The 21,502-nt window shown below is 42.4% G+C and overlaps 1 protein-coding gene across 1 annotated transcript in view; it reads right to left on the bottom strand.

Annotated features, from left to right (window-relative positions):
• Nucleotides 1–1,924: 1,924 nt before the first annotated feature.
• SSC4D (scavenger receptor cysteine rich family member with 4 domains) overlaps nt 1,925–21,502 on the bottom strand; it is a 34,990-nt gene continuing 15,412 nt past the window's right edge. Inside the window, exons 6-11 of the mRNA XM_087927070.1 lie at nt 18,888–18,971; nt 17,142–17,219; nt 15,077–15,391; nt 13,796–13,873; nt 11,809–12,138; nt 1,925–5,262 (exon numbers count right to left, since the gene is read on the bottom strand). Of these exons, the coding sequence (XP_087783196.1) occupies nt 11,822–12,138; nt 13,796–13,873; nt 15,077–15,391; nt 17,142–17,219; nt 18,888–18,971 (872 nt within the window). The 3' untranslated portion in view covers nt 1,925–5,262; nt 11,809–11,821. The remainder of the gene's footprint in view (nt 5,263–11,808; nt 12,139–13,795; nt 13,874–15,076; nt 15,392–17,141; nt 17,220–18,887; nt 18,972–21,502) is intronic.

Here is a 21,502-nt window from a genome sequence, read left to right as displayed (position 1 = left end):
GACTTTCTGATTTTCCTTCTCACAGCATTCGAGTGATCCAGTAAGCAGGCCGTTTTTTTTTTGGTGATAATGGAGATGCCTGCATCTGGCTCTTTACACAACCGTCTCCTGAAAATCGGACAGTCTGAGAAACTATTGTTACAGTCAGACACGAGTTCTATTGCAATGTAATGAAGCCCCTCTTCTTCCATCAAGCTTCAATTATAGAATCTCACCAAGCCTGTATGTTGCAATAGCCTTCACCATCTGCAATTTTCCAGAGCTCCCTTTTCCAATTTAGAAGCTGTTTCTTAGACTATGTGATCCACAGTCAGCGAGAACACTGAATTAGGAATTGGAGCTGATGGGAGCTGTAGTTCTCTCTCTCTCCCCCCCCCCGCTCCCTCCCTTTCCCTCTCTCTCTTTCCCTCTCTCTCTCTCTTACACACACACACACAGACACAGACACACACACAAATACAAATGGAGAAAGCCATGCTTGTATTGGTAGTCCCAGGACAAGCTGCATTTAACTCATGATTGTATTAGTTGAAAGAACATCAGGAAAGTATCCTAAAGAAAGGAATGTATTCCAGCTTTCTTAGAGATTGTCTTTTTCATTCTTGGCAACTTTAAATAAAGTGTAGAATTCCATAATTCTGGGAGTTGAACTCCACACATCTTAAAGTTGCCCAGTTTGAAAAACACTCTTATAAGTGAAGCATATTTGAGAATTTTTACATGTGTAGGATGCCATATTTCCTACCCTCCGAAGGTCAGTCTGAACTGTTTTGCTGACAGAAAGTAAGTGATAAATGTTGACATGTGCTGTCCAAACACAATCAAATCAAAGTGCATCATGTGCAAAGCAAGGGTTTTTGATAGGACCAAAAGTGTCCTATTTTACACCTTCTCCATAATAAAAGGCCAATAATAAGGATGCGTTAAATAAAAGTGTACCTTAACTGCTTTTCCTACACTGTCTCTGTTGACTTTTTGCATCTTTCATCATTCTGGGGGGCGCAAGTCCAAAACTAATATTCATAGCTAAGGAAGAATAGCTAAGGAACTAGCTATGTTCAGCTGAACGAAGAGAAAACTTAGGGGAGACCTGACAATCTTCCAATACTTGAAGGGCTGCCACAAGGAAGAGGAGGTTGATTTGTTTTCCAGAGAACAAGGAGAAGTGGAAGCTTATCATAAGGATATTTACCTGGAAATAAGGAGGAATTTCCTGACATTGAGAAAGATACTATTACTTCTGTGTGCTTCTGTGGTGAAAGGATTTGCAAGTGGCATCACTGTTGCCCAGCTGGGGGCTCCTTTCGCATCCTTGTAAAGTTGCCAATGAAATGGTACCCATTTATCTACTTGCGGTCACCTGCTTTCAAACTGCTAGGTCAACCAGAGCTGGAGCATGTGATGGGAGCTCACCTACCCCCAGCAGCAATGGATCTCAAACATGAGGCCTCAAACAGGTCTCAAACTGATTCGTCAGCCCAGTGTTGTAACTTCATGACCACTACACTCCTTGAGTGAGAATGATTAAATGGATAAAGCTCCTGTCAGAAGCAAAGTCAATGGGGAGATTCCAGATTCACATAACAATTGTGTGACTAACTTAACACCTGCAGTGATTCGCTTAACAACTGTGGCAAGGAAAGTCATAAAACGGGGCAAAACTCACTTATCCCGTCTTGCTTAGCGGCAGAAATTTTGGGCTCAACTGTGGTGATAAGTCAAGGATCATCTGTATGTTCTACTCTGCTCTACCAGAGAAAGGACTGCAATCTGGATGTAACACGGATCAGAGGTCAGCCTCCTCTTTGCTCTGAAACTACCTGAACAACCATAAAAATGAACAATGCCCTAATCATTCAAGTCCTGCCAGTGTGGCGGCAAATACATAATGCTGAATCACAACCACCTTTTCAAGGGCCTTTATTTATTCAAAACAAAAACTGGTAAGAAAAAAAAATGACAATATGGAATATGAACACTGTATTATATAAAAGCACCTTTTCACATCCTCCTTTTGCAAAATGACATATACAGAATTACATAGTTGGATGTTGAAACTTCTTTTTTTTTAACTAAACACCTGCATTGAAACACTCTATGTAATATTCTGTTCCCTCCTTTGCCTCATTTCTACCACCCACCTTGTACATCAGACTGCAGATCTGTCTTCCTTAAAAGTAGTCAAATTCTATTCAGCAATGACTTTGTTTAGGTCATTGAAAAGTAATTTAAGTCCTATGTACAATGGAAACACCATTTATACGCAAACTGGCACCTTGGTGGAATTGAATGACTCAGTCCTCTACCCACATTTGATTGTGCACAAGCCTCAGTTCTCCAAAGGAAGTCCCTTTTGAAGACAAAAGCAAAACAATGAGAATGGTTCCAATAGAAGAGAATGCACCACAGCCTTGATCTGGGGGGCCTTGGAGCCCTCTGAACTTGGTTGTTTGCTTGCAGGTGTTTCATTACCTGTCTACCTGTAAACTCCCTGTTTACAGGTAGTCCCTGATTTATGACTGTAATAGAAGTCGAACGCAGTTGTTAAGTCGTGCCTGTCATGACGTGGGTCATCGCAACACTGGGCCAAATTAAGTAAACATGGGCAATCATAAAGTGAATGCTGCCATCATTAAGCAAACTCATCTGCAATCGCTGTTTTTGGTTGGAAATCGGAAGTAAACACCTGTTTCTGACAAAAAAAAAAAGTAAATTGTGGTCAAGTGATCACAGGACATTGGCAAATAGTCATAAATGTGGGCCAGTTGCTGAGTGCCCACAATGTCCCACCCAACATCAGAACTTTGGATCAGGGTCGCAAAGAGATCTCCTTTTTTGTAACTTTGAACAATCACTTAAGTGACCATTCTTAAATCGAGGATTAACTGTAATTTACCCATCATGTTTTGCTGGGAGTGTGTTTTTGTTCCTTGGTAGTCCCTTGATTAAAGTATTGCTTTCTACTTGAATGATAGGTCTGACTTCAGTTTTTGTACAAAAACAAAAAAAAATTCCAAATCTTATTTCAGCAGATCTAAGCCATGTTTTGTAGCTGAGAGCTGTTCAAATAATGAGATAGTTTGGAGCAAACCCCATACTCTAATAGGATGTTGTTGCCTAGTTGGGCAATGAAAGGTCTACAAGCAAACCACGAAGCTCAGAGAGCATCAAGGACTTCACAATGAGAACTGTGTGGTTTGAGGGGTACTAAATCTGGGTTGCAAACATTTGAATCACCACTAGATAGCAGCAAAAGAATGAGAATTTTCTATATTCCTTTGAGGCCCTCTGGTGGTCACCTGGAATTTTGCAACTTACTTTGAATAGCTCTAGCTCAGGGGTCCCCAACCCTCGCTCCCTGGACCAATACACTGGTCATGCCATGCCAGAAACCAGGCCACACAAACAAGCGAAGCCCCATCCACGGGCTATAGGCAGCACATGGAACCATGCCTCCTCCAGTCCACGGAAAAACTTCTCTCCATGGAGCTGATGTACAAAATGTTGGGGGCCGCTGCTCTAGGCATAGAAGATGCGGTAAGCCAAATTCTGTTCCCCGTGGCTTAGCAACATTTGCAGAGCCAGGAATTCCCTATCCTTGCAAGGATTTCAGCGGGGAATAAAATAACCACTTTCACTCCAAAACTACATTCTGTCCACCTTTTATACAAATCGTTGGGTTGTTGTTGTTGTTGTTGTTTTAAAAATAAGAAAACAATGCAAAGAAAACAACCTCATTCATCCAGCTAACCTGCCTTATTTCTGCTAATTGCACAGCTTGGCTGAAATGGTCTTCACGCTAGAATATTTCCTCACAATCTGAGTTGGATCTTGGAGCAATGTCTATTTTGATTGATTGATTGATTGGATTATGCAGCATTAACTCAGACAGACCTTCACCGGGATGATCTGTCCCCGGCCTAGCCCTTCAGGTCTCCCAAGGGTGCATCCATCCATGGCTGTAATCAAGTCCATACGCCTATAGCTGGTTGTCCTCTTTGTCTCTTTCCTCCCCTCCTTCCTTACCATTATGGACTTCTCAAGGGAGCTGGGTCTTTGCATAATGGCATACGAATTTCATTAGGCAGCTGGTGACAAAGGGGAGGGTGCCCTGGAGAGCCTTTTTTTTTTTTTTGGTAAGGCGTCACATGTTTCATCTGGAGCTGAAACACTGCTCAGCCGCAATATGGGAAAGGCTAACACAATAACATTAGCCCTCTTCCAACGTGAGTATAAGGCACACACTCACTGCGACTCTGATTTTGGTTTCTGGGTATATTGGGCTGCAGCTGGGCACCATGACCAAGTTTTAAAAACTGTTTAACATTTTCATACACATTTGATCCTTCATTCCTACGCATCCAAAATGTCTTTTTAAAAAACTCAACCTCTTATGGCCACTTTTCCCTCCACTATATGGGAAGGTAGGCGTTGAATATTTTGCTGCTCTGCGTGTCTGGCTCTCCTCTTCCAGCTTCACCCAGGATTCTGTTCCAGGTATTCTGTTTTCCCATCTCTAGCTGCCACCTCACGCTGACCCTTCCACCTATTCATGGAGCACAAACCATCCTTATTAAAAAGTTAAACTTTGCACACCCGAAACTTATTTTTGCCTGGAAGAATTAGGAAGATACATTTGTCCTGAGGAGCCACCATAAAAAAAAAACAAGTACACACCAAAAGAAGAAACCCTACATTCAGAGGAAAAACAAACAAACACCCCAATATCAAAATGACAGACTAGAAGATACATCATATGCTGGGATAAAAGATTTCTGGAGATCTGTCGTGGATTTGCCCAAAGTGTCTTGTGTGGGGACTTGCTCTGAAAAATATATGGTATCTGGTTCATAAATTAACTGCACACTGAGATGGTCATGTTTCAAATTTAACTTGAAAACGATGCTTTGGGGTAAACAGGAATGAGAACATAGCACTTGTCTGTGACCTTTTAAAGCAGCGATATCCTTTTCCAAGATCACATGGTAGGCACAAGGGATAGCCATGAGATCCCAGGAAAAGACATGGATGCTTTAAAGTGCTGCAGGCAAATGCCGTATCTGTACTTCTGTATCCTCTGAAGCAACTTTTTGGAATGGAATCTGAAGTGCTGCAGAGCCCAAGTAAAGAGACGTGTTTGCAGGAAATCACACAGACAAAAGTCACTGAGAAGTCACCATTCCAGCAGGAAGACTTTGGACATGCACGGAGGAAGTTCGGATTCTTACAGTTGATGCAGACCTGGAAGTCTACGAATTTCATCTGGAAAACAAAACAAAATACAGCTCTAAGCAGCTTGAGCTGCGATCTAATACTAGAACAACGTAAGAAACTTTTTAAAAATATGGCTGTGTTACTCATCCCATTAAGCCACAAACAGTTCTGACTTAGTAGTTTACATCTGTGGGTGTGCACTCCACCTCGTGTTTAGGTTTTGCACAGTGAAGGCAACGCACTCTGGGAAAAGTCAAGGTAAGCCCTTGATAGCCAGTGTGATGGTTTTCCTGACGTCAAGAAAATGAGTTCATAAAATACAGTATCAGCCCTGAAGCCATTTTTTAAGTTGAAGCCATTTTAGGAGCATCTTCAGAGCTGCCACTGCAAGGCTGGTTGGAAGTGTGTGTGTATGTGTGTGTGTGACAGAGATAGCTGAGGGATGTGTAGCCAAAACAACATTCTTTCCCGTGGGAACCAAGGACACTCTGCCAGGTGTTGGAGAGGTGTTGACCAAAGCCAGCCAAGATGATGGCTCTTACCTGATTGAACCAGGTCATGGACATGTGACCTGAGGGGAAAGAATTTTGGATTATAGTAGATTATAGAGGGAACAGATCAGACATCCAGGCCTTGCTTACCAATGGAGACCGAGTGGAGCAAGTGCCCAGTTTTAAGTTTCTGGGTGTTACCCTAAAAGAGGACCTGACCTGGGGTGCCCACATTGCAGCCCTGGTCAAAAGGGCCCAGCAGAGATTATACTATCTGAGACTTCTCAGAAAACAACAACTGAATGAAAAACTGCTGGTGACCTTCTACCACTGCACCATAGAGAGCATTTTAACATACTGCACCTCTATATGGTTTGGCAATTGCACAGTGGCAGATAGGAAAACACTCCAGAGGGTTAATGTTACTGTCCAGAAGATCATTGATTGCCCTCTCCCCACTTTGGAAGAGTTTATCACTCCCACTGCCTTAAGAAAGTTCAAAACATTCTCAAACATCCATCTCATCCTGGGAACCCTTTTTTTGAACTATTACCATCTGGCAGATGGTAGAGAATAATAAAAACAAGGACAAATAGGCTGAAAAACAGCTTCTGTCCCAGGGCAGTAGCTCTTTTGAATTCTGCTGTATAGTGCAGTGGGTTTTTTAATTATTTATTTTGATTTGTCAATCGCCTACAAGATAATAAGTATAAGTATATATATAGTTATGAATACATGAAATGGGTACATATAAGAAAAATAAAAGAAACAATAGGACAGGGACAGTAGGCACGTTGGTGCGCTTATGCACGCCCTCTACAGACCTTTTAGGAAAGGGGTGAGGTCAATAGTAGACAGTCTAAGGTTAAAGTTTTTGGGGTTTGAGGAAGAAACCACAGAGTCATGTAGAGTATTCCAGACATTGACCACTCTGTTGCTGAAGTCGTATTTCCTGCAATCAAGTTTGGTGTGGTTAACCTTGAGTTTGTATCTGTTGTTTGCTCTTGTGTTGTTATGGTTGAAGCTGAAGTATTCATTGACAGGTAAGTCATTGCAATGTATGATTTTATACACATACTTAGATCAGACTGAAGACGGCATAATTCAAGGTTTTCTAGGTCTAGAATTTCAAGTCTGGTGGCATAAGGTATTCTACAACGAGCAGAGGAGTGGAGAACTCTTCTTGTGAAATATTTTTGGACTTTCTCAACTGTGCTAATATCAGATATGTAATGTGGGTTCCAGACTGATGAGCTGTATTCGAGTATTGGTCTAGTTAGCAGTGTGATATTACCAGAAAAAACCTACGTAGGATTAGGTTAACAACTCTTAATGCCTTTTTGGCTATTTAGTTACAGTGGGCTCTAGCACTTAGATCATTTGAGATGAGTATTCCAAGGTCCTTTACAGAGTTTGGATCATCAACAAGGTCTTGACTATTCAGCTTGCATTTTATTTTCTGATTTTTTTGCCAATATGTAAGACAGAGCATTTATTTGTTGAGATTTGAAGTTGCCATTTGTTTGACCATTCTGATACATAGTCAAGGTCTTTTTGAAGGGTAGCAGTATTGTCTGTGGTATTGAACAGCTTTACATCATCAGCGAAAAGAACGCAGTTGCTGTTAATATGATCACAGAGGTCATTTATGTAGAGTATGAAGAGAGTTGGTCCTAGGACACTGCCTTGGGGGACATCACTCTTTACAGGTACAGAATTTGATAGGACGCTCCCAATTTTGACCATTTGTTGTCTGTTTGACAGGAATGCTTCTATCCAGTTATGCAGTTGTCCAGAGATACCATAAGATTTTAGTTTTAGGAGTAGTTTGCTGTGTACCACTGAATCAAAGGCTTTACAGAAGTCTATGTAGATTGTGTCTATTGTTTTGCCCTGATCAAGTTGTATAGTCCATATGTTTTTGCAGTGTAAGAGTTGCAGATTACAGGATAGCTTTTTTCTGAAACCAAATTGTTTATTGGAGAGTAGGTTGTTTGTCTCTAAGTGTAGGATAATGGATTGGTTAATAATTGATTCCATGACTTTACAGGTGATGCAGCATAAAGAGATTGGTCTGTAATTTTCAACTAGGCTGGGGTCTCCCTTTTTGAAGATGGGGATGACAGTGGCTTGTGACCATAGGTTAGGCAAGGAGCTGGTCCTGAAAGATTTTTCAAAGATTATGCTTAGAGGTTCTGCTATGGCAGTGGATAGCTTTTTTAAGAAGTAGGCACATATTCCATCCGGTCCAATAGATAGAGATGGTTTTAGATTGCGAAGTGCTTTTTCAACATTGTCTTCTGTAAAATTGATATGTACTAGATCATTGTAGTTATCTGTGGTTCGGCTAGGAAATACTGGGCATGATCCATTGCTGTTTATATATCCTGAGCCAAAGAATGTGTTAAAGATGTTGGCTTTAATGGTGTAGTCATTGCAGTCTTTACCATTAGGTACTATCAGGGGTGGAATGGACCTTGAGTCTTTTAGTTTGTTGTTTACAAAATTGTAGAAAGTGTGGGTGGAATTGGTGCGTAGAAGGTTTTCCTCTTGTTTAATGGGATAATTGGTGCATTCAGTTTTTATCTGGTGGCATAAATTTTTGTATCGGCTTTTGAAGTTGGCAATGTGACCAGATTTGTTTTTCCGCCAGAGTGATCTCTTTTTGGATTGAAGTTTCCTTATTGTTATGGGTAATCTGTTTTTTTTGTTTTGTTTTGGGAGTTGATGTTGGTACGTATAGTTTGATGACTCTTTTGACTTCAAGTAAAAATATGTTGTAATGGTCTTCAACAGTATTGCATCCAGTGAATAGAGATTGCCAATCAAGGGATGAGAGATCGTTGTCTATAAGATCATAGTTGCCTTTTTTGAAGTTATAATTGGGGATTACGACATCGTGATGATTTTTGTGTGGGCGTATGTTGAGACAAAAGTCAATCATATTGTGGTCACTGTTGGAAAATAGTTCTTTAGTTTGTATTCCGTAAATTTAATTCAAACTATTGCAGAAGATGAGATCGAGGCAGTTGTTAAGTCTAATATTGTTGGTTACTAGTTGTTCCAATCCCAGATTTGTAACAGCATTGTAGAAGGTTGCATGTATGGGTTCAGTCGTACACTCGTTTAGGATCCAGTTAATATGAGGTAGATTGAAGTCACCAAGAATGATAAAAGCGTGTGGGTAGGATGTTGCCCATGTTAGTAGTGAATTTAGCTTGTTTACATGTTTACATGTTGGTGTGGTGTCGGGAGTTTCAGTTCAATGTGTGAAGGGTGAAGGATGTGTGTTTGTGTATATTTTCATGGTCATGATGAGCACTGAAGATGGTGTTTGATTTTGTTGTACGAGGTGCAATGACAATAAAGTAAACTAAACTAAAGAACTTCGGGGTTTGATTTGGGTGGGGAAAACTCCTTCAGAGTCAGGTGTCCTGCAGATGTGCCAATATGACATGCCTAATAAATCTACACTTTGAGGAAGATGTCTGCCTCAGAGTTTTGATTCCGTTGGGTGTGTTAACTGGAACTCAGTTAGCTTTGTTGGGTGAACTTTATTGTCACATCAGCAGCCCAGCTGGAAGGAGGGCACCCCGGCATTGCACAGAGATGCTGTCATGGGGATGTGGGCTTTAAGATTCATCCATGCAAAGCACCCCATGAAGTTTTGACTCCTCTAGTTCAGTTTGAAAAGGAGGAGAAGGCTGATGGAGTTTTTGGCTTACTTCCCATATCACACTATGGCATAATGTTCTTTGCTTCTGTTAGCGTGTGATGCACCAGCCTCCACAGGAGAAGGAGAGGTAAAAAAATCTGCAAGAAGACGGGCATATAGCAGCCTTCAGACTTTGATCCCCTTTGCAGACCCTTCTAGTGAAATTTAAACCTATTTGTTATAGCTCAACAATAGGTCTGTACCTGTCACAATGGTTTATTCAACAAATTGGGGCTCAAACGATTGTTTTGGCTTGGGAATACTGTCTGAATCCAGCCATCCTGGTTAATAAAACTGTCGTTTTGGGTTTTGTATGATATGTGAAGCCAATCAGTTGAAGCTTAGAGAACAAAGCATGGCTTAATTTATTATGGGAACCCAGCCATTGACTCTGGGGGCTAACAATGTAAGGAAAGCATTGGAAATTCTCCATAGTACTTTTGCATCTGCAGTAACTCAGTCATGGGTCATCTGAGCATTATAATTATTTAATCTGTACATGGAAATATTATTGCTAATTGTCATGGTTCCAGTTATCAAATGCCAAGGACAGGCAAGCTGGACTTCTTAAATGTGATGGTCTTCAAAATTATTTATTTATTCATTAAATTTTTATTCTGCCCATCTCCCCTATAAGCAGGGGTAGGATTCTACAGGTTCTCACCTATTAGCTAGAACCGGTTGTTAACATTCTAAGCAGTTCGGAGAACTGATTGTTAGAAGAAATTACTGGCCTAATCCTGTAAGGAAGGCAGGAAGGAAACATTCTGGTGTTGCTTACAGAAACTGCCTCTCCATTAACCCTTTTTACATTCTTGGTAGGACTAGACTTCCTGTCTCTTGAACTTCTCTGGAGTTTTTTTTCCCTCCTTTGCTTGTGTGGAGTGATCATTCAAAGTTACAATGGCACTGAAAAAAGTGACTTAAAACTATTTTTCACACTTACGACTATTGCAGTATTCCCAGTCATGAGAGGCCAGGCAAGGAGATGCGTGCCTCGATGTGAGTGATGTTGGGTTGGCCACACCCAGCCAGTCACATTACCACCAAGCCACACCCACCAACTAAGCCACACCCACAGAACTGGTTGTTAAAAAATTTGAATCCCACCCCTGCCTATAAGGTGACTCTGGGTGGCATAAAAATATTTGATAATTACTTCCATAATCCCCATCAAGCCTCATTTGGGATTATGAAAGTGACAGTTCACCAAATTTTAGGATTGCCAGATTTGGGAAGATTACTCTATACAAACACAAGTAACTATATGAAGAAGGACTGTTTTGCAGATCAAACCAAAGAGTCCATTGAGTGATTGGCTATATCCTTCGGGGAAGTCCAAAGTAAAATACAAAAATAATATTTTTTTGCCCAAAATGGCCCCTAGCAATTGGTACTTGGAGACAGACCCTTTTGAACAAAACAAACAAAAAAAAAAGATCATGACTAAGAGAGACAGATTAAATTCATCTCCCCCACAGATGACTCTAATCAACTTCAGAATATTTTATTCACCAGTTCTTTCACTTCACTGGGAATTTCCCATCTGCATATACAGATAGTCCTCGACTTACAACAGTTCATATAATTACTGTTTGAAGTTACAATGGCATTGAAAAAAGTGACTTGTGACTGTTTTTCACGCTTACGATCTTTGCAGCATCCCCGTGGTCATGTGATCAAAATCCAGAGGCTTGGCAACTGGCTCATATTTATGACAGTTGCAGTATCCTGGGATCACATCAAAGGTGGTATTCAGCAGGTTCTGACCAGTTCTGGAGAACCGGTAGCGGAAATTTTGAGTAGTTCGGAGAACTGGCAAATATCACCTCTGACTGGCCCTGCCCCCATCTATTCTCTACCTCCTGAGTCCCAGCTGATCGGCTGGGTCTTCTTTTGTTGCCCTGCACAAGAGAACAGGGCTGGAAAGCAGGTTAGTGGGGTGGGGAGGGAATGGGGATTTTGCAGTATCCTTCCACTGCCACACCCAAGCCATGCCCACCAAGCCACGCCCACCAAGCCACGCCCACAGACCAAGTAGTAAAAATTTTTGAATCCCACCACTGGATCCTGTGATCCCTTTTTGCGACCTTCTGGCAAGGAAAGCCAGTGGCGAAGCCAGATTCACTTAACAACTGCGTGATTAACTTGACAACTGCAGTGATGTACTTAATGACCATGGCAAGAATGGTCGTAAAATGGGGCAAAACTCACTTAACAACTGTCCTGCTTAGCAACAGATATTTTGGGCTCAGTGGTGATCATAATTTGAGGACTACCCGTATTCTCTTTTGTGCAGGGCAGGAAATGGCTTGAGACGGAGCTTAGCAGTCAAAAAGGGAACTAGCCACTTTCTGGGTGGTTCTTAAACAGACTTCCCATCCTTACCTCCAGTGCAGCATCACAGCAGATGGCAGAGGGCTCCGGCGTCTTCTGAGTGATCGCAGTTGTGCACATTCCAGCGGATATGAGAGCAACGCAGGAGAGACGTTTCATCTCCTTTGCACTTGAGGTTGTCCAGGAAAATGTATCCTTTGCCCTGCCCGTACTGAGCTTCTCCGAAGGCTGCCAAGGCACCTCCACAGCTAAGCTGCCGACATACCACTTTCACGTCTTTGAGATCCCACGCATCGTCACACACCGTCCCCCACTGAGACAGATAAAACATCTCCACACGGCCTTCACAGCGATGGCTGCCATTGACCAGTCGCAGAAAACCTAAACATTGGAATAGAAATAGGCATGGGAATGGGAATGGAGATAGGAATAGAGTAGAGTAGAGTAGAGTAGAGTAGAGTAGAGTAGAGTAGAGTAGAGTAGAGTAGAGTAGAATTAGAATAGGATAGGATAGGATAGGATAGGATAGGATAGGATAGGATAGGATAGGATAGGATAGGATAGGATAGAATAGAATGTAGTAAAATAGAATAGAAAAGAATAGAATAGAATAGAATAGAATAGAATAGAACGGTACAGAACAGAACAGAACAGAACAAAATAGCAGAGTTGGAAGAGACCTTGCAAGTCATCTACTCCAACCAATCTGGAACATCAATCCCCTCCCCACCCTGGGGGTCCTTTTTCTAGATAACACACACAATTTTATACACTATACTTTTTTCCCTCTAAGGCAGGGGTGTCAAACTCAATTTCATTGAGGGCCACATCAGGGTTGTGTTTGACCTCGGTGGGGGCGGGGGTGTCGCTTGGGGGTGGATATGGCCAGCTTGACGTCACTCGTGTCGGGGACACATGTGGTGGCCCAGTGGGGCTGGGGAGAATCCATTGTCTCCTTCCTTCCTTCCTTCCTTCCTTCCTTCCTTCCTTCCTTCCTTCCTTCCTTCCTTCCTTCCTTCCTTCCTTTCTCTTCTTTTTCTTTCCCTCTTCATTCTCCTTTCTTCTTCCTTCCCCTCTTTCTTTCTTTTTCCTTCCTTGCTCTATTCCCATCTTTCCTTCTTGTTCTTTATCTTTGTCTTTCCTCTTTCCTTCTTTTTCTTTGTCTTTCCTCTTTCCCTTTCTCCTTTCCTATCCCTTCTTGCATGCTCAAATGCAAAAGGAGAAACATTTTTTGTTTTGCTGTTAGGGTTTTTTTGCTAGCCCTCTGCCTGAGGGGGCCACATACGGCCTTCTCAGGCTCCCTTTTCAGCAGCAATAGCCTCCTACAGCCCTCTGCCAGCGAAGGGGTGGGATTCAAAATTTTTAACAACCGGTTCTGTGGGCGTGGCTTGGTGGTGAGCGTGGCTTGGTGGTCATGTTATTGGCTGGGCATGGGCAACTCAATATCACTCACATCGAGGCACGCATCTCCTGGCCTCTCATGACTGTGGGGATGCTGCAGCAGTCGCAAGTGTGAAAAATGGTCATAAGTCACTTTTTTCAGTGCCATTGTAACTTTGAATGGTCACTCCACACAAGCAAAGTACCAGCAAAGGAGGGGGAAAAAACTCCAGATGTTCCTGAGATAGGAAGTCTAGTCCTGCCAAGAATGTAATAAGGGTTAACGGAGAGGCAGTTTCTGTAAGCAACACCAGAATGTTTCCTTCCTGCCTTCCTTACAGGATTAGGCCAGTGATTTCTTCTAACAGGTTCTACGAACTGCTTAGAATGTTAACAACCAGTTCTAGAGAATAGGTGTGAACCTGTAGAATCCCACCCCTGCACACAGCCCTCCCAAGCTCTGTTTTCACTGGCAGACAAACTAGTGGCAGTGTCCTACAAACAGCAAAGGCCAGTCCTTTGCTGTTTGTAGGGCAGCCCCATGGGCCCGATCTAAGCATCCCGCAGTCCACATCCGGCCTGTGGACCTTGAGTTTGACACCCCTGCTCTAAGGCAAGAACAACAACACGTGCTAAGAGCAGCTGGGAGTGTACATACCCTCTTTGGGACGAGTGGTGGTTGAAGTTGTGGTAGCAAAAGTATCTTCTTGCAAGGAAACCCCTGATTCCTCTGCACCTGCAATCCAGGACAAAAGGCATAGACTAGCGAAGAGGAACAGAATAAATGCATGTTAAATTAGTCAATCTTCAGATACGTCTTTTTTTTTAAAGGCATGTCTTAATTAGGTGACTCTTAATTAGGACTGGTGTCCAATGTGTCTCCTCTGGGACCTCTCACACTCCCACCTTGCCTGGCTATCTTTTTTTTGGAAAAAAAAAGTTTTTAATTCAAAAGTAACAATATTGGAAGCAGACCAGAGGTGGTATTCAGCAAGTTTTGGCCAGTTCTGGAGAACCAGTAGCGGACATTTTGAGTAGTTCAGAGAACTAGCAAATACCACCTCTGACTGGCCCCGCCCCCATCTATTCTCTGCCTCCCGAGTCCCAGTTGATCAGTTGGGTCTTGTTTTGTTGCCCTGCATAGGAGAATGGAGCTGGAAAGCAGGTTAGTAGGTTGGGGAGGGAATGGGATTTTGCAGTAATCTTCCCCTAGGAGTAGGGAGGGGATGGGGATTTTACAGTATCCTTCCCCTGCCACACCCACCAAGTCACGCCATGCCCGCCAAACCACGCCCGCAGAACCTATAGTCAAAAAATTTGAATCCCATCACTGAAGCAGGCCAACCAAATCCGTAAATTCTAGCACCACTCTGGTTTGCAAATTTGCCTCTGATCTCTGCCCAAGCACCCTAATCTTTCCCCAAATGTAAGAACAGAGAATGGCTGCAGCTGAGTGCTTTCTTCTATAGCCCGCTGGTCCAGAAAAATTTAATCAAAGGTAAAACTGAAGCAACAGGAAATGCTCTCAACTGGAGAAGCTGCTTGCAGCAACTTAGCAGTTTTGCCTTGGTAAATGACTGTTTTGTAAGCGCCATAGCAATCAAGAAAATGTTTTGGGCATCAGCAAAAGAGAGTACTCATAATACGGTCTGAAAATTTCATATATGTTAGAAGAGGTTGCCTAGCCGGGAACTGAGCATTTACATTTTTCTGAACAGCAAATTAGAGGCAGAACGTGTCTCATTTTTCCAGAGAGAAAGCTGAAATGGGGTTTGCAATCCACTTCATACACACATACACACACACACACACACACACACACACACACACAAACACACCCAGTTGAGCAAAGAGTAAAGTGTGCCTGTATATACTCTGCAATTTCACTCCTGAATAGGAGGGGCCAATCATGATGAACCTTGACCCTTGCATCTCTCACCTCTGCAGAGGACGCCAGCATCTTCATGATGCCCACAATTATGCTGTCCCCATCCCAGGTTAAAGCAGTCGGTCAGCTCGGTCTCTGTGCCGATGCAATCCACGTTGTCCAGGAGGATGGGCCCACTGCCATAGCCGAAGTAGCCCAGCACGGTAGCCCCAATGGCTGCGCCGCAGCCCAGTTGGCGGCATACTACCTGTGCGTTGGGGTAATCCCAGTCATCATCACAAACTGTTCCCCAGAAGTCCCCATAAAGGACTTCCACTCGACCTTGGCAGCTGCTGTTCCCGTTCGCCAGGCGTATGCCGCCACCTCCTGGTCAGAGTGAGAGAAAAAAGAGGCTGAACTGACATGATTATCTTCAGAGTTGCAGTTAATTGTGAGGGAGGGAGGGAAGGAAGGAAGGAAGGAAGGAAGGAAGGAAGGAAAGAAGGAAGGAAGAAAGAAAGAAAGAAAGAAAGAAAGAAAGAAAGAAAGAAAGAAAGAAAGAAAGAAAGAAAGAAAGAAAGAAAGAAAGAAAGAAAGAAAGAAAGAACACCCAGATCCTGAATTCACTCAGGCTAAAGTGTGTTTTTAGAAAGTTGTTCCATTCACTTGAGGCTCCAGAAATATTTTGGTGGACACAAATTTTAATTTTGTGTAGATCTCCTTGTGGAAGAGCAGACCACTTGGATAAAAGTGCAGGCACCTGAGCTGTCTTCTTTCCTTCCACCCTCCACCCTGTTTGAGCCTTTCCCCCAGCATCAGCAGAGTTAAATAAATAAACAAAGCTGTAACCTTGACACAGCTGGGAGTACAGACAGGGCTTTTGAAACACACAAGAGATACAACAGAAGAAAAAAGCAGCAGCTCATACAATCATAGTATGTTCATTCATTGTAAGGGGCTGGGGGATGGTGGAATGGAGGAAGGATTGGCTCTGTTGAACACTACTAGTAAAGGGGTTGGAAAGAATTTCAGCAGCCCTGCTCTATCCGCTTTCCTGGGTTTATTCATGTTATCAAAGCCAATCCCAGAACTTTCCCTGTGTGGTTTTGTACCCGCTATCATTCCATCTGATGCAAAAGAATTTGCTTTTGAGATTTCTTTCAAAGAAAGGGATTTTACTCATGCTTTCAATCTATTTAGTTACTAGGTAGCAGAATAGCATTTTTCTCTGTATAACAATCTCATAATGGTCTGCTGGGAGGAACAAAAAAGACCAAAGCTGTGACAACATGATTGAAACATGACTCTTTTTAACATCTGCTTGGTCCATGCAAATGGGTAAGAGTTTCATTTGCCATCACAGAATTAGAGGGCTGGAAGGGACCTTGGAGGTCTTCAAGTCCAACCCTCTGCCCAAAGGAGGAGCCCTCATATTATAGCAATAGCACTTAGACTTATATACCGCTTCACAGTGCTTTACAGCCCTCTCTAGGCGGTTTGCAGAGTCAGTCTATTGCCCCCAACAATCGGGGTCCCCATTTTACTGACCTCAGAAGGGTGGAAGGCTGTCGACCTTGAGCCTGGTGGGATTTGAACTGCCAAATTGCAGTCAGGCGGCAGTCAGCAGAATTAACCCACAGTACTGCATGCTAAAACTGTGCCACCACAGCTATTTGGGACAAATGGTTATCCAGTCTTTTCTTGAAAACATCCTGTGATGGAGCACCCACAATTCTACCAGGTGTTCCACTGATTTAAAAGTTCTCATTGTCAGGAATTCCCTCCTTATTTCCAGATTGGATCTCCCTCTGGCAAGCTTCCACTCTTGGCTTCTTGTCTTACCTTCCTTATCTCATCTCCTACTCTTGTTCTACCTGTCTTAATTTTGTTAACTTTCCTTCCCCATAGATACCACAGCTGGGTTCCCTTGCTTTAATTCAGTCATCGTGAGGAAATACTTCCCCTTGGCTTGAAAAAAAAAGTATTGGAGAACTTCTACTTTTCCAGGATTAATCACACACACACACCCTACCCCCCCCAGAAATGTGAAAATTAAAAGGGCCACTTGTGTCTGATCAATATTTGCATTATAATTTGCACTATAATATTTGCATAGCATCCAGGGCTTAAAACTTACTTCTTTTTTCCAACATAAGAAGGGCTGAAGTCATTGCCATCTCAGTTTCAGAGGTGGGTTGAATTGTATCCTCGGTGACTGCAAAGACATTCAACTGTGAGCGCATTCCCACCCTGATATCTATGTGAAATGAATGTTAGGAAGGTGGGCTATTCTCTGTTGTTTAAACCCAGTTTATAGAATCACAGAATGGGAAAGAAAAAGACAATCTAATCTCTCTTGTCATGAAGAAAATCCACAACTACAGTAGCCTTCTAGCCTCTGTTTAAAAACTTACACGGAAGAGGTTCAGCCTGAAGGCAAGGCTGCTGGATCCATGATCAAATGCAAGGATATTATTAAAAAAAAACATTTTCTTACGTTTAATCCCTTTATCCAAGTTTAAATTGTTGGGCTCTTATCTACTGACAACGGGGATTATTGAGCTCATTGATTATTATCTAAACCAGTGCTTCTCAACCTTCCTAATGCCACGACCCTTTAATATAGCTCCTCATGTTGTGGTGACCCCCAACCATATGGCTCAGTTCCTAAGACCATCAAAAATATGTGTTTTCCGATAGTCTTAAGAAACCCCTGTGAAAGGGTCATTCGATCCCCAAAGGTGTTGCAACCCACAGGTTGAGAACCACTGATCTAAACGTATTAATAGAATAAAATACATATCTCCTCTTAATGGTTGCTTGTCCAGATCCAGCATTCCCCAATTCCTTCAATCTTGCCCCCTTTGAAACTTGAGTTTCAAATCTCCCACCAGTTCAAGTTATCCAGTCTAAGCCCTTTCCACTTTTCAATGTTCTTCTGAAATTATGATGCCCAGAACTGATAATGATTTTCTAAGCATTGCCTTAGCAAATCACTAGGTTCTCAATAGACCCCCAGAGTTGTGTCTCAATCTTTAGGGAAGAGCATCTGAGTTTTGCCACGACTTGATCAAGCTCTTCAAAAGCCCTCCCTGAAATAGTAATAATAATCCTGATGTGGACATATCCGCAATGCAAAAGAGACAACAGAAACAACCCTCTAGCCCCAAACACTGAAGCCAGAGAGCTCATACACTGTCCCCCAGAACTTGGGGGAGGCCCACAGTTCCTTCCAAATTGCCACCAAATTGTAATTGTTAATCCTTCCAAGGGCTAAAAATAAAATTAAACAATAAAGATAAAATTTAGATTTGCTCTAAGTTCTACCTAATTCTTTACCTGTCAGGGCATCTGTAAGGATGTTGGAGGGATAGTGGGTAAAAAAAAAAAAATAAGATCACATTTTCAAAGCCCCCAACTTTTTAAAACCATCCCGACAGAAACCCCTGGTTCCCTTTACTTCTTAGAATATAACCTTTGGCAGTCTGCTCAGAGGTCAAAGGTGACCCTGGGTCCAAGAGTTAGCTTTCCTGTAATCTGCCTGTTTCATTTTTCAGTACATCACTGGTAGCATATCTGGCCTAGTTTTGGTAGCCTTCCTCAATAGGATGCCCAGGTATAATGCTCTAAAGCAGGAGTGTCCAACCTTGGCAACTTTAAGACTTGTGGACTTCAACTGGCTGGCTGAGGAATTCTGGGAGTTGAAGTCCACAAGTCTTAAAGTTGCCAAGGTTGGACACCCCTGCTCTAAAGTCTAAAGCTTCTTCCTCCCACAGCATGGAAAGACACAAGAGCCACACTAAATTAAATTTAATTTAGCTCACATTCCCTCGCCTCAAATTTTGTGATTTATGGAGAGTGGAATTACAGTGGTCCCTCTTACCTGTGACTGTATCTGTGAATGATTCTTTATAGTCCTCTACCACTAATGTGGTGATTGGCATAATGGTGGTGGTTGTCCCTAGCCCTGTTGAGACACAATAGTAAGAAAGGTTGGCCATGCCAAATAAAGGTGCCAGCAACAGATTTTGTTGTCTGCTGAGGAGTTAACTCCATCGATCAATTTCTGGTGAACTATATCTGCTCATTAAAAAAATATTAAATGAAAAGCAATTGATGGGTACTTCAATTATTTCTAATAATTCTAAAAATCAGGAAAAAGGCAAAGAAGGATGAGGAAGGTTGATGTCCTTCAATTGAGCCTCTGGAAATCTTGTAATAGATGTCTGCATGCCGAACGAAATTACACAAAATAACTAACCACATCTTTAGCCAGCAAGTTGGGTGAATCCAGTTGTGTGATCAATGCCTGGCTCAATAGGTCATGTGAATCCAGAAAACTGGGTTAATTGAATACATCTTTGCTAATTATGGGAAGCTCTGCGGTGAGAATATATCCACTGTCATTTCTATGCCTAGTTCAAAACACAGATTTTTTTTGAGTCACAAACCCCTGATTTGACTTGAGATCGTGACAGTTCAAGGGCTGCTATTCCCATTTTTGTCTTTGAATGTCTGCCACGGAAGCCTTATCTAGATCTAACTTTCTTAGAAGTAGTAAAAGAACTTCCTCATCATAGAAGGCAAGAACCAAACATGAGTTCTTTTGTACTGTTGCATTCCATCTCGTGAATCTTCTTCCTTCAAGAATGCCCTGGACAAATTCTATGTTTTCATTTTCATCACATGTTAAACCTTTCCATTTTGCCAGAGCATTATTCTCCAGATAGATTTAGGCCACCATGAGGATTATAAACATGGCCTGCTGGAGCTGCACAGGGAGCCATTCGGAGTGAGCGATCTGCTGCTCCCCACATTCAGCCCTTAGTAGAAAATAGGGTCCTACCCTCCACGTGAGTTTTTTCCAGTGAGACCAGTCTATCAGGGCAACCTGGTCTACCCAATTATGGGAAGGAGCATACTGCTTCCACTTTCACCTTTCAGCCCCAATCCAGGAGCCTTCATAGGCAGTCGCTTTCACAACAAACTAATTTTGTGTTAATTTTATGATTTACCGACAAAGAAATAAAGGGAGACTAGTATATATCTATTTCAAGCTATTTAGCTCTCCTCAGCTGGCCACACCCTTTGGGATTCAAACCCGAGCCCAGGTTTGAATCGCAGAAGGTTATAGCTAGCTGATGAGAGCTAAATAGCTTGAAATTGATCTATACTAGTCTACCTTTATTTCTTTGTCGGTAAAACATAAGTTTAGCACTCCATTTAACATAGAATAACGGAGTTGGAAGGGACCTTGGAAGTCATCTAGTCCAACCCCCTGCTTGAGCAGGAGAGTCTATTTCAAATATTAGCCTCTACCTAGGATCGAACTCACAGCCTCCTGATTGTGAGATGAGAGCTCTGACTCTAGGCCATGAAACACGCCCAAATGATTTGGGATTGTCATTTCCAGAATTCCCAAACTGGCAAAGCTGAACTTAGTTTGTGTTTAGAGGTTTACTTATTTCAACTCATTCCCCGGGGAGATATAGCTTTATATCTATATTTAAACTATATAGCTTTAGAGCCTCATAGCTGCATTAATCTAATTAGGAGTTCTGTTTGCACACTGTTCCTTGTTGGGTGAAGCAAAGGACATTTAAGCTTCTTTGAGCTTTCTCCTTACGCCAAAGCTGCATTCACATGTTTTCTTAAAGAACAAAGTTCTCAAGGACACACAGGCTGCCATTGTAGTCTGGTCTTCTACTAGTTCTTCATGAACTAATGTTAAAATCATCAGCATGTTACATGCAGTCCTTGACTTACCATAGTTCATTTAGTGGCCGTTCAAGGTTACAACGGCACTGAAAAAAAGTGACTTATGACCATTTTTCACACTTGTGACCAATGCAGCATCCCCATGGCCACCTGATCACAATTCGGATGCATGGCAACTGACTCATTTATGATGGCTACAGTGTCCCAGGGCAATGAGACTATCTTTGGTGACCTTCTGACAAGCAAAGGCAATGGGGAAGCCAGATTCACTGAACAACTGTGTTATTAGCAATAGCACTTAGACTTATATACCGCTTCACAGTGCTTTACAGCCCTCTCTAAGCAGTTTACAGAGTCAGCCTCTTGCCCCCAACAATCTGAGTCTTCATTTTACCCACCTCGGAAGGATGGAAGGCTGAGTCAACCTTGAGCTTGGTGGGATTTGAATTGCCAAATTGTAGGCTGTCAGCAGGCAGCAGAAGTAGCTTGCAGTGCTGCACTCTAATCACTGCACCACAGAGGCTCCTTATTAACTTAATAGCTGCAGTGATTCACTTAACAACTGTGGCAAGAAAGTTCGTAAAATGGGGCAACGCCTCACGTAACAAACGTCTTGCTTAGCAACAGAAATTTGTGGTCGTAAGTCAAGGACCACCTGTATCAACAGAACCAAAATCTACTTACTTTCCTATTTCAGCTTCCATTGATGATTGCCTAGTCTCTCCTCCCCACCCCCACTCCCCACAAAATATTTCAATCAATGTCACCCTGTTTTAATTA

The sequence above is a fragment of the Pseudonaja textilis genome, chromosome 1, assembly GCF_049901715.1.
Source record: "Pseudonaja textilis isolate UNSWEBS1 chromosome 1, rPseTex1.2, whole genome shotgun sequence".
Classification (NCBI taxonomy): Eukaryota; Metazoa; Chordata; class Lepidosauria; order Squamata; family Elapidae; genus Pseudonaja; species Pseudonaja textilis.
The sequence above is the reverse complement of the archived record's forward strand: the minus strand, read 5'-3'. Positions and strand labels throughout refer to the sequence as shown.